The following is a 13798-nucleotide window of genomic DNA, read 5'->3' as shown; positions in this document are numbered from 1 at the left end:
TGCAGTGACCGCTCCCGGCCACTGCAGCCTCGACTTGCTGGGCTCTGGCGATCCTTCTGCCTCAGCCTTCCAAGTAGCCGGAATTCCAGGCATGCGCTACCACGCCCGGCTGATTTTTTGATTTATTGTAGAGATGAGGTCTCGCTGCCCAGGCAGGTCTCAAACCCGTGGGCTCAGGCAATCCACTCACCTCAGCCTCCCAAAGGTGCAGGATTATTGGCTAAGCCACCGAGCCCAGCTGCTTCTTATACTTCTCATTTTGTACTTCTACTCAGACTGGATTTTCATTAAAATTAATAAATTTCATTATTCTATCTCAGATCATCATTATAGAAGTTTAACTGTAACATTACTTTTAATGAAAAATTTGCATTGTTGCTCAGTAAAAGAATAAGATGTTCACTCTTGTTTTCTGTTGGGAAAATAATGCTTAACTTAGGATATTGAATTTATCAGATGAATTCCAATTCCTGAAATTTTTCATTGATTTTGAAAGTTTGATTGATTTTAAGGATTATAGTATGAAATACAGCCTAAACTAAACTCACTTCATAAATGGCTTTTGTGAAAAAGTAACTTAAAGCATGATCTTTTCATGTTTGTGATTTTAGGTACTTTATTTGAGAACCAGTAACTTTTACAAAATTATTGTGAGTCTAAATTTCAGGTTGTTTATGTTTGACAGCCTTCTTGGTGTTTTTGTTTGTTTGTTTGTTTGTTGTAGAGATGAGGTTTCGCTATATTACCGAGACTGCTCTTGAACTCCTGGGCTCAAGCAATCCTCTTGCCTTGGCCTCCCAAAGTGCTAGGATTACAGGTGTGAACCACCGTGCCTGGCCAACCTTTTGTTTTGAAAAACTCTCAGAAATTGTTGAAAAAGTACATCATATAAATCTTAAATTTCTCCCTAGAAGATTGTGTTGACAATCCAAATAATTTTATGCTACAGAACTATTTAGCTGTAGAATCTTTAGCTATATGATTAGTTTCTCCCTATGAGCTAGGAAAACTGGAGTGTCCAGAGAAAATACTTAGAATAGTAAATTCCATTTAACACTTCAGCGTTGGCAGCTATTATGGACTGAATGTTTGTCAAATTCATATGTTGAAACCATAAGTCCACATGTGGCTTTATTTGGAGATGGGACCTCTAAGGAGGTAATTAAGACTAAATGAGGTCATAAAGGTGGAGTGCTGATCCGATAGGATTAGTGTCTTTATAAGAAGATTCACCTAGCTTGCATGTGCTCCCTCCCTCTCCATCTCTACACAGATGAAAAGCTTGGTGACAACATAGCAAGAAGCTGCCTTTTGCAAACCTAGCAGACTAAAACAGGCTGCCATAACAAAATACTACAGACTAGGTGGCTTAAATAACAGGTGTTTCTCTCTCACTGTTCTGGGGCCTGAGAAGTCTAAGATCAAGGTGCCAGCAGATTCAGTGTTGGCTCTCTTCCTGGTTTACAGACAACTGCCTTCTTGCTATGTTCTCACATGGCCTTTCCTCTGTGACTCGTCCTTCTGCCTTACCACCTACAGCCATTGAATTATCAGTCTGCTGTTTCTATTTCCTCAATATATGTCAAACCCTTCCCTGCTAACTACGTCTCTAGTTCCAACCCTTTCTGGATGACAATAGCCTTTCAGATCCATCCATGTTCCACATTGCTTATTCTTAACAAAATAATCTTTCTGAAATGTAAATTTTGCTTATTTAAATTCTTCTGTGCCTCCCTATTTCCTGTGGATAACTTCCAAGCTTTATAATATAGCCCCTGTCTATGTCTCTAGCTTCGTTTACTATCATTCTGATATTACTTGTTAAACTTTTGGTTTTCCTTCCACTACATGAAGAATTTTACTCTGTTTATTCTGTTACTTTTGCCTGCAAAGTAGGAAGGAGGCTTCCTTCATGCCTGCCCCTTTTCCTAGTGATCTCTAGCTTATTCATTCTTACTATTTACAGGAAGGCTTCTACCTCACTCCTTCTCCCTGTCCCTGGCGTCGTTCTGTGTTTCCAGAATATTCCCAATATCTTTCATTACATGGTCTGGTTGTTTTTAAACTATCTGTTTAGATGAATGTTTAGTTATTTTATAGAAATAGCCGGCATATTCATTTTAGTGCTTATAACAATGTCTGTCTCATATTGTGTGTTCAAGTGTTGGTTGATTTACTAAAGATGCAGAAAGTTAAAGTGACTTTTTAAAGATCAGGTTGCTCATTGGTGACAGAATTGGGACTGGAAAATAAGTACCTTTTTTATTGCCTCATGCTACAGACCAAGTGCTTCTCCTAGTACCGTATATAAAATTGGATAAATATAATATTTATTGTAAAATTTACTAAATAAGTTACTTTAAATGTAAATCAAATTTTTACATACTGTATCTAGTGGCTCCATCTCTTGGGAGGTATGTATATTAACCAAGATTATAAAGTTTCATGTTATAATGAGGGCTGTAGTTGCCAATGGGTCTGGACACTGGGGTCCGCCAGGTACATATTTTTTTCTGTAGATATACCATACACTAGGCTAATAATTTTTAATTGATATAACCACAGTATTGTTATCATACTTAAGAAAATTAATAATTCCTTAATATCACCTAATATGATGTGTGTGTGTGTGTGTGTGTGTGTGTGTGTGTGTGTGTGTGTGTGTTTCCCCATTTGTCTCAAAAAAAGTGTTTTTACAGTTGGTATGTTTGAAACACAATGCCCGTACTTTTTAAAAAAAATTTTTTTATCTTAAAGATGTGGGGTACAGTTCAGGGTTAGGTATACAAATGTTCATTATGTAGGTACCCTTGTTGATGAGGTATGCCCCCTCCCCCGGCAGATTCCCACCACTGCCAATCCCACCTCCCCACCCATCCCCTTCCCCAGCAGTTTCCCGCTACTGCCAATTACTTTCTTATAGTATTATGATAATTGTTCAAGATCCACTTATGAGTGAGAACATGTGGTACTCAGTTCTTTGTTTCTGTAATAGATCACTCAGTATTATAGGCTCTACGTCCATCCAGGTTGCTGCGAAGTTCATGATTTTGTCCTTCTTTATGACTGCATAATATTCCATCATGTATATATACCACATTTTTTTTTATCCAATCCTCTTTTGATGGACAGCACGGTTGGTTCCATGTTCTTGCTATTGTGAACAATGCTGCAATAAACATGCCCACACATTTTATTTGGTGGATATGTTCTTGGATAAAGATCTATAACAGTTTCCTCTCCCTTTTTTCCTTCTAATACCTTTTATTTATTGGGAGAAAAAAATGTGTCCTGTTCAGTTTCTTACTACATTGCAAAGTCAGTGAGATTAGGAAATTATATTTTAGCACTAAGAACTGTGCCTGGCACCATAGGCATTTAATTGATATTTGTTGAATAATTTTAATAATACTTAAGGTCTGTGTTTTGTCCCTACAGGTGGATCCAAAAGACTACATGTTCAGTGGACTGAAGGACGAAACAGTAGGTCGCTTACCTGGGAAAGTGGCAGGACAACAGTTCCTCATTCAAGACTGTGAGAACTGTAACATCTATATTTTTGATCACTCTGCTACAGTTACCATTGATGACTGTACTAACTGCATAATTTTTCTGGGACCCGTGAAAGGCAGTGTATTTTTTCGGAATTGCAGAGATTGCAAGTGCACATTAGCCTGCCAACAATTTCGTGTACGGGATTGTAGAAAGCTGGAAGTCTTTTTGTGTTGTGCCACTCAACCTATTATTGAGTCTTCCTCAAATATCAAGTTTGGCTGTTTTCAATGGTACTATCCTGAATTAGCTTTCCAGTTCAAAGATGCAGGGCTAAGTATTTTCAATAATACCTGGAGTAACATTCATGACTTTACACCTGTGTCAGGAGAGCTCAACTGGAGCCTTCTTCCAGAAGATGCTATGGTTCAAGACTATGTTCCTGTACCTACTACTGAAGAGCTCAAAGCTGTCCGCGTTTCTACAGAAGCCAGTAGAAGCATCATTCCAATATCCCGTGGTCAGAGACAGAAGAGCAGTGATGAATCATGCTTAGTAGTTTTATTTGCTGGTGATTATACGATTGCAAATGCCAGGAAACTAATTGATGAGGTAAGGAGAAAAAGAAGAGATATAGACATACACCTAGATAAAAATGCACTACTCTGGAGAACTTCCATTCCTTTCAAATTAGCTGTTAGAAATACAGGCAGCCCTCAAGTTACAATCCTTTCCCACCCACCAACCCCCAAAAGATTTGTCTGTAAACAGGTTGCTTGGGCCTCAAAATTCTTTCCCAAAGAAACTTTTTAAGAACATAATTCATTAAGCATTTATTAAGTACCTATTATGTGCAAGTTACTCTGTTACCATATTTCATTGATTATAGGATACACATTTGTTTTCAACAGTTTTGCTTATCTGAAATGTATTTAATTTATGTCAACTTAGAAATGATGAAATATTATATATGCTGGAGATGCAGATGCATAGACAAAATTCTCTGCCCTCAAAGAGTTTCCATTCTTGGCTGGGCATGGTGGCTCATGGCTGTAATCCTGGCACTTTGGGAGGCTAAGGTGGGAGGATCACTTGAGGCTAAGGGTTCGAGACCAGCTTGGGCAACATAGTAAGACCTCATCTCTATAAAAAAAAAATTTTTTTTAAAGTTAGCCGGGCATGGTGGCATGTACCTGTAGTCTTAGCTACTTGGGAGGCGGAGGGGGGAGTATTGCTTGAGCCTAGGAGTTCTAGGTTACAGTGAGCTATGATTGTGCCACTGTACTCCAGCTGGGTTTACAGGGCGAGACCCTGTGTCAAAAAAAAAAAAAAAAGATTCCATTCTTTATAATAAATGATTTCCAGAGAAGCTCACAAAAGTATTACTGCTTAGTAAAGCATAGCCTTTTATAATTATTTAGTGTGGAAATTTCTTTGGAGCTCTAATTGGTTAGAAGTTAGAAAATAATCTAGAAATACAATTTTTGGACCCTGTTGTGATTGAGAGCAACCTCCACATTGTTTCTTATTTTCCCTTGCCCTGTTACCATAGAGAAGAGGTTGGTGTTGAAGAGTGAGATGAGGGGTAGGCTAGCAAAGGTTTAGGCTTATGAGCAATGGCTCTTGGTGAGCTCATGAGTAGAGAAGGGTTCTTTGGTAGCAACTTCTGCCTGAAAAATAATTGGAGGCAGAGAGGTTATTGTTGGTGGATGCTCCAGTAGGAAGGTAGCAGTAGGATGTATTGATTATCTACTAATCAGGTGTCCTTCGGGAGGAATCTGCTTGAATAAAAGTCAAACTCCCAGAAATGGAGAAGTGAATGGAAAACTCATCAAGTCTCTCTCTGAATGTATTTTTTAAAAGTTGGAACATGTTCTTATCAACAGGGTGCCTGAATGAAACGTAACTGTACACCTAACACTTAACTGTACCCCACAAAACCATAATAAAAAATATTGATTAATAAAAAAAAAAGTTGGAACATATCAAAAGGAATGATTTTAGGAAAAAAATTAAAATTGACTACTTCTCTATAGCTATACATTCTACAATGTAGAAACTGATATCTGAAATCTACAAAGTATATCTGAGATGTATTTTTTAAAACAACAGAAGCCAAAGTATGTCTTTGATATTTTCTTTTTTGCTTATGCCAGTCTGATGAAAGCATGCTATGAATCTGGTAAGATATAGAAAAACATGCTTCTGGCTTTTGGGCTATCTAATCACTTGCTAACTCAATATCTGAGGGGTAAATATTTATTATACTGTATGATGATTTTTTTAAAAACCTACATACAGTTTTCAAAAGATATAATTAGGCTAAACTCCTTTTTGGTAGGTAATTAGGAACAGACATAACAATGTTTCGCATGTTTAAAGAAAAAAGCCATCAAAACAGTTTTTCTTCATGAGTCATCAAATGTTTCTAACCTTTTAACCTTTGGTATCTGGTATGTGAAATGGCAGTGCTGTGTGTCCTTGAAAAGAGCATGACCAGGAAGAGTGATGTCCTTTAGATGTCCTCTGAAATATAAAATAAAAATCCCACAGTAATAATAATAACTCTTATATAGTGTTTACTGTATATCAGGCACCGTTGTAAGGAATTTACCCTAAACTTCCTCCCCTCTCAAGTTTTATAACTCGTATCTCAAAAAATCATTATGTTTAATTTATAAAAACAATGTGAAACAAAATTCTGTGACACTCCTAGGGTTTAACAAAACTAGAGTTAGTAATCACAGTTCCAGTCTAAGCTGTCCTAAGATATTTTGTGTTGTGACATGAGAAAGACTCGAGTTTTACTTTTTTCATCTCAGAATTAACTGGTCTCTATACATATTTCCTTGGGAACTCGAACTTCATTTTTAAAAAAATATGTAATCTCTCTTAACATAATATGTAAGTCTTTTGTCTTTCAGCATGTTTTCATAACCTCTTCACATGTACTTGACATTTTCTTTCTTTTTCATTCCTGAATTCTGCACTTTCAGAATTAGATAGGAAGAATCTAGCCAAAGACTCCCTAGGCTAATTCCAGCTACTCCGAAGGCTGAGGCGGAAGGATCGCCGGAGCCCAGCAGGTCGAGGCTAAAAAAAAAAAAAAAAAAAAAAAAGACTCCCTAGGCTAGAGGGTCCTTGAGTCCACATGCTTTCAGTCACATTCTTACTCTACCGGCATTCATCAACTTTCCTTTATCATTGAAGCAGCGTAACAGCATCATGTTTAAGGGCTAAGACTGTGGTCTGCACAGCCAGACTGCCTAGATTTGAATAATGGCTCTGTGTTTATCAGCTGAGTGACCTTTTGCAAGGTACTTACCCTCTCTGTGGGTCATTTTCCATATCTGCAAATGAGGAATAATGGCACCTATCTCATAGGGCTGTTTTGAGTATTGAGTTAATTCATTTAAATTCCTTACTAACTCTAGTTTTGTTAAACCCTAGGAGTATCACAGAATTTTGTTTCACATTGTTTTTATAAATTAAACATAATGATTTTTTGAGCTATAAAACTTGAGAGGGGAGCTGGGCTCGGTGGCTCAGCCTGTAATCCCGCGCCTTTGGGAGGATGAGGTGAGTGGGTTGCCTGAGCCCGTGTGTTCAAGACCCGCCTGGGCAGCGAGACCTCATCTCTACAATAAATCAAAAAATCAGCCAGGCGTGGTAGCGCATGCCTGTAATTCCGGCTACTTGGAAGGCTGAGGCGGAAGGATCGCCGGAGCCCAGCAGGTCAAGGCTGTGGTGGCCGGGAACGGCCACTGCACTCCAGTCTGGGCGACAGAGTGAGACTCCAACTCAAAAAAACAAACAAACTTGAGAGGGTAGGAAGTTTAGGAAGGCTGGGTAAAATAAAAAGCACATTCTACAGGGAGTCAAGAGAAGTTACAGGGCCTTGGTTTCCTTACCTAAAAATCAGATTACTTTACTTGCCCTTACACCACAGATATGTACAGGATAAGTTAGGGTAAAAGTAGTTTGAATAATCTGGGAGTATTTAATAATTTGAGTAGTTACCACCACTTTCAAGTTTTTAAAAGTAGAAGAATCTTCATGAAAAGGAGTCTCTAAATATCTGCAGTGAAATATTAAAATATAGTTTAATAGTTCATTATTTGTTTTAGGTAGCAGTATTTTGAATTAATTATTGTAATCTTGTCAGTTTGTGTCTGACTATAAAATGAGAGATAACGAGCAGTGTGGAAAATAAGAAACAGAGGTAGGATTGTTTCTGATATTTTACATAACTTCACAGTCATCTGGCAGTGATGTCCATGTCATTTTCTGCAATTTTAAAATGTATGTTTCTTTTTTTCTGAAGCAGCATTGAATGAGGGTTCTGAAGTAGAATTTGAGTTTGATCAAATTTGATGGAATGGTATGGAGTAATGTAGCCAAAGGATGAAATAATATTATCCATTAAAAGTGATTTTCTATTAGAATAGCTAGAAAATGTCACCGTCGAGTAAGTAAAAATTTGTATAATAGTATGTAACTGATTGTAAGGTAAGTCTGGAAAGTTACATATACTAAAATGTTAACAGTTGTGCTTAGTCTTAGGAAGTTGATTAAGAGCAGGGTTTTCTTTTTTTTATTGTTCTGTAAATTTTACAGTGAGCATGTATTATTTCTGTAATGGGGGAAAATAAACCTGGGAGGGTAAAGGAAATATAACTCTATGTCAGTGGCATCTTTGAGTTGTAGTACCTTGGTTGTTATTTTTTTGCTTCTGTTTTTTACTCTTCAAATGTTCTGTGTTGAGCATATATGTTACTTTTTATTATTAAAATGCAATAAGCTTTGCTGAGTGGTTGGAATGACTGCATTTTAAAAACTAATTTCATAATTACTTTAAAAATTAATATGTATGCATTGTGGAGAAGTATAGAAATAAGAAAGAGTAAAAATAATTTTTAAAAATCAGTTCATAATTGTACTATACCTTGAATAGCCTTTTTAGGAATAATTTTTAAATCTATTCAGTCTGTAATCAGATTAACTGAGTTGAGTCACAACTCTGCTACTTAGTAGTTAGATTACCTTGGGCAAGTTTCTTAATCACTCTGTGCCTTAGTTGTCTCATCTGTACAATGAGGTTAATAATAATACCTACCTCATGAGAAGGCTAAACATATTGTACATCTAAAGTGCATAAAATTGCCTGCCACATAGTAAGTGCTCCATAAATGTGTTCTACTATTATTGTGCTATACTATACAAATTTGTATTATGCCTTTTAAAATTAACGAATTGCATAAGCTTTCCCCCATTTTATTATAACATCTTTGTTGCAGTTAATGAACTACGATAAATATAATGAACTGTGGTATTTCATCATGTGAATATATCATATAAATTTACTTATCTATTGGACATTTGCAGTACCACCAAACTAAAGCTTCCATCTGGTAGTTTCAGGCAGAAGATTTTTAATTATGTTTTAAATTTGAGGAATAATTTGACCCTTAATCTTAACCATAGAGATTACAGTACTACCTCTCAACCAGAACCACCCATCTGGAAGAATCTCGTGTTATTTGAGAACTTGTTGCAGTAAACAACCTGAATTCGAGTCATATCTAAAACAAAAATCAGTGTGCTGTGTTACATTTTATACAGAAAAATGCTAGACTAGAAAAACATTGTTTTAGTCTCAGAAGTGCATTTTGAAATCTAAATGAAATTTTATTTTTCACAGATGGTTGGTAAAGGCTTTTTCCTAGTTCAGACAAAGGAAGTATCCATGAAAGCTGAGGATGCACAAAGGGTTTTTCGGGAAAAGGCACCTGACTTCCTTCCCCTTCTAAACAAAGGTACCTTATGGATGAGTGGTATACTTTTGTGGTTATTTTCTTGCATGCTGACTTGATTTACTTTTGCTTTTAACGTTTCTCTTGCCTTCTCTTTCTCATTTGTTCTACATTTTTTCCTATTACTGTTCAGGAATGTCAAAATTTCACATCACTCAAAGAGCCCTATATAGCTAACTAGAAATCAGGCATTAGGTTTTTTCCTATCCTATGTTTTTAGTACTTGAAGATAACATTTTATGTATAATGTATTTGTTATTTCTAATTATTATTTTGTTATTGTTGTACATTTGTACTTGGTGAGTGAACATTTCATACTCCTTGCCCAGAGTTGCAAAGCACTTGATAAAGATTCTTTCTGTCTTCAGTATACTTTAGCCATTCTGGAAAAGAAATAAAAATAAAGAGGTATATTTATTTTATGTATTTAATATGATTGATTAACTTCCCATTTATAATTAGAATTTTTTTCTCCAATGGGTAAGTGCCATTAATAAATTTCAGATACTGGATATATGTGCCTGCAAAGACAGGAACTAGAGTTTGTGTGCCCTCCTGAAGGATTGCTGTCTGCCTATTTGTACTTGAAGGTGTATTGATTCTAGAGGACAGAGTACTATTTATCTGTTCAGAATGGGGACATTGTTTGCTCAAGGCTCATTAGGATTTCCTTCACTGGCCTAAGCAAATATGTATAGTAATATGCAATATTGATTGGGTATACCCTAGAGAGAGGACACGTCTGCATTTATATGTTCTTTATGTATAAATAAGTTATAATAAATTATGAAAATCTTGGAAGATTGCTAACATAATTTTAATAAGTAATGTTGGGTATAACTCAGCTGTTAAGTATTAATATAGTATTTCATATACTTCTGTGGTTACTGTAGTAGAAGCAAGGTCTTGCTCCAACCCATTACATGAATCTACCCTAGAGTATAAATGGGAAATTATGACCTGGCCCATTTGATGCAACCATTTTGACATGGAAGTGTTTAGAAGCTTGAAAGTGAATCTTTAAATTCTCAGCAGCTTTTAGAAGTTGAATCAGGTAACAAGTGTAGTGGACATCCTAAGGTGTGAGGATTAGGAATGAAGTGAGCATATGAGCGGTCTAAATTAATGATTTATGTATGCACTTGTGTGATGTTAGAGAAATAATATCATAGAATTACTCCAACCCAAATATAATATCTGCTTTTAAATAACAGAACAACCACATGGAGGAAGTAAAATGTTCTGTTGCTTCAAAGAGTAGAACTAAAACCATTGAGCAGACATTGCAGGAATTTCAGCAAATAAACATCATATAAACAAGTCATTTTTTTGAGTTGGAGTCTCACTCTCCAGACTGGAGTGCAGTGGCATGCTCACAGCCACCGCAGCCTTGACCTACTGGGCTCAGGCGATCCTTCCACCTCAGCCTTCCAAGTAGCCAGAACTACAGGTGTGTGCCACCATGCCTGGCTAATTTTTGGATTTATTGTAGAGATGAGGTCTCACCAAGTTGCCCAGGCTGGTGTTGAACGCCTGGACTCAGGCAATCCTCTCGCCTCCACCTCCCAAAGTACTGGGACTTAACAGGCATGAACCACTGTGCCCAACCATATAAACAAGTCTTAAGAATGGAGATGCCTATAGGAAGTATTCAAAGACTGATGAGTTCATATCAAAAGATCACAGGAGCCAGCTTGAAGGAGTTTCCTTGGGCCAAATTTGGGACAATTTGACTATTAAAAAGAATAACAAAGGTAATGATTTAATAACAAATTCATCCATCCATACTGATAAACAAAAAAGGTGTGGAGGGGAAATAAAGGAATGCTTATCTGCTGTTCACGGAATATTGTGAACTAATAAATGTAGAAGGAATGATAGACTTTGGAAATCACCATTTTCTACTCCCAATGTAATAATTATTTCAGACAAAGATTATCAGTGGATGCTAAAACTATTGGGGTAAAAGTTGCTCAGAAATAGGATGTTGGCTGGGCATGGTAGCTCATATGTTCACATCATTCCTAATCCTCACACCTTAGGATGTCCACTACATTGGGAGGTAGAGGTACTCTTTGGGAGGTAGAGGCGAGAGGATTGCCTGAGCCCAGGGGTTTGAGACCAGCCTGGGCAACTTGGTGAGACCTCATCTCTATAGTAAATCAAAAAGTTAGCCAGGCGTGGTGGCACATGCCTGTGGTTCTGGCTACTTGGAAGGTTGAGGCAGAAAGATTGCCTGAGCCCAGCAGGTCAAGGCTGCAGTGACTGTGAGCATGCCACTGCACTCCAGCCTGGGTGACGGAGTGAGACTCTGACTCAAAAAAGAAAACAAGAAAAAAGAAAATAAATAGGATGTTTATACATTCTAATTAAAGAGGAAGTGTGCCTTTGCAGCATAGATTTGGTAATCTCCATGTTAAACTAGTGATCAAACTTAGCATCGCTGCTAGGTGACAACCTGACATTGTGTTTCTCCTGATGTAATGCAGTGAGAAATACACATCACCTGTAAAGTGTTCCTACTAAAAGTATTTAACCTGAATCTAATTGAGCCAAGTTTGCTAGTTTTTAAGAAAGAAACAAAATATGTTAAATGACATCATGAGAAAACAATGAGATAAATCCAAAATAGAAGACATGCTACAAGATACCTGGCTTGGTCTCTTCAGAAAATGTAAAGGGGAAGAAGAAAAGATGGGGGAACTGTTCTGGATTAAAAGAGACTAAAAATACCTAACTAAATGCAATGAGTGGACCTTGATTGATCTTGGATTGGGGTGGGGTGATCTATAAAGCTATAAAAGGCATTTTGGGGACATCTTGGGAAGTTTGAAGATGAAATAGAATTATTATTAATATCCTTTTGTATGATAATGGTATTGCAGTTATGTGGGAGATGCATACTGAAGTGTCATGATGTCTGCTACTTTCACATAACCCAGCAAAACAAAAACAAAGTATGTTACCTGCATAATGAACATTTGTATACCTAACCCTGAATTGTACCCCACATCTTTAAAATAAAAAAATAAAACAACAAAGTATGTGTGTGTAGATAGATTATGTGCCTCATGTAATAAAGCAAATGTGGACAGATGTTAACTTTTGGTGGGTATAAGCGAAAGGGCAAATACATATTTATGCTGTTCTTTCAACTTATCTATAATGTGTAGGAATTTTCAAAATGAAAAGTTGGAGAATATTTTTAAACTGCTTAATAATGCATTGAGGAATAGTAAGTAGATTGTCAGTAGAGATATTCTAGCAGGAGTCAGAGATGGACTGGGTCCTTATCTAGAAGTGGCCGTCAGTCATTCTAAGGCAGGGTTTCTCAACCTTGGCACTACTGACATTTTAGGCCAAGTAACTATTTGTTATACTTATTTGTTATGAGGGGCTGTCCTGTACCTTATAAGATGTTTAGCAACATCTCTGGCCTCTACCCACTAGTTGCCAATAACAACCCCTTCCCCCAGCTGAAACAACCAGAAGTGTTTCCAGACATTGCCAGATGTCCCCTGGGAGCCAAAATTGCTCCCAGTTGAGAACCACTGTTCTGAGCTAAGGGTGGACTTATTCTTTTGAAAAAAAAAAAATATATATATATATATTTTTTTTTCCCAGTTGGAGTCTCACTCTGTCACCCAGACTGGAGTGCAGTGGCCGCTCCCGGCCACCGCAGCCTCAACCTGCTGGGCTCCAGCGATCCTTCCGCCTCAGCCTTCCGAGTAGCTGGAACTACAGGCATGCGCTACCACACCCGGCTAATTTTTAATTTTATTGTAGAGTTGAGGTCTCACCAAGTTGCCCAGGCAGGTCTTGAACCCTCAGGCTCAGGCAATCCACTCACCTCAGCCTCCCAAAGTGCTAGGATTACAGGCTGAGCCACTGAGCCAGGCTCACATTTATCTTTAATAGCTTGCACCTCAGAGTCTCTAAATCTTCCTCTTCAGTCACAGCAGTAACAATTATTTATTTTTAATATTTAATAAGTCTGTTTGCTTAATAAGAGAATTCATTGTGTTCCATCGTGAGAATCTTCCAAATTAGACCAATCTTCAGAACCATCTAGGGTGCTTTTAAAATTATAAATTTTCTACTCCCATCCCAGAAAGACTGATTCAGATGTCTCTGAGATGTACCCTTGGAATGTCCATTTTGAATAGTTTCCAGATGGTTCTGATAATTAGTTAGACTTGGGTTCTGTTGTTTTAGGGAGAAACTCATTCATTTATTCAATGACATAGTAGATAAATCAGAAGTAGTAGAGGTAGAGTCAGATAATGTAGGGCTTTGTAGGCTACTGTAGAGACTTTGGCTTCTCCAGTAGTCAATGAGATGAGAAGCTACTAGACATTTTTATTTTTTGCTTTTTTTTTTTTTTGAGTTGGAGTCTCACTCTGTCGCCCAGACTGGAGTGCAGTGTTTTTCTCCCGGCCACCGCAGCCTCGGGCCTGCTGGGCTCCAGCTATCCTTCCGCCTCAGTCTTCCGA

General features: G+C 37.4%; 1 protein-coding gene across 1 annotated transcript in view; it reads left to right on the top strand.

Annotated features, from left to right (window-relative positions):
* Positions 1 to 13798, top strand: part of RP2 (RP2, ARL3 GTPase activating protein) — a 38237-nt gene that overhangs the window by 9399 nt on the left and 15040 nt on the right. The window contains exons 2-3 of the mRNA XM_008060087.2: positions 3439 to 4104; positions 9194 to 9308. Coding sequence (XP_008058278.1) covers positions 3439 to 4104; positions 9194 to 9308 — 781 coding nt within the window. The remainder of the gene's footprint in view (positions 1 to 3438; positions 4105 to 9193; positions 9309 to 13798) is intronic.

The sequence above is a fragment of the Carlito syrichta genome, unplaced genomic scaffold, assembly GCF_000164805.1.
Source record: "Carlito syrichta isolate Samal-C Ts95f unplaced genomic scaffold, Tarsius_syrichta-2.0.1 Scaffold304513, whole genome shotgun sequence".
Classification (NCBI taxonomy): domain Eukaryota; kingdom Metazoa; phylum Chordata; class Mammalia; order Primates; family Tarsiidae; genus Carlito; species Carlito syrichta.
Note: the sequence above shows the minus strand (reverse complement) of the source record. Positions and strands in the feature narration are given on the sequence as shown.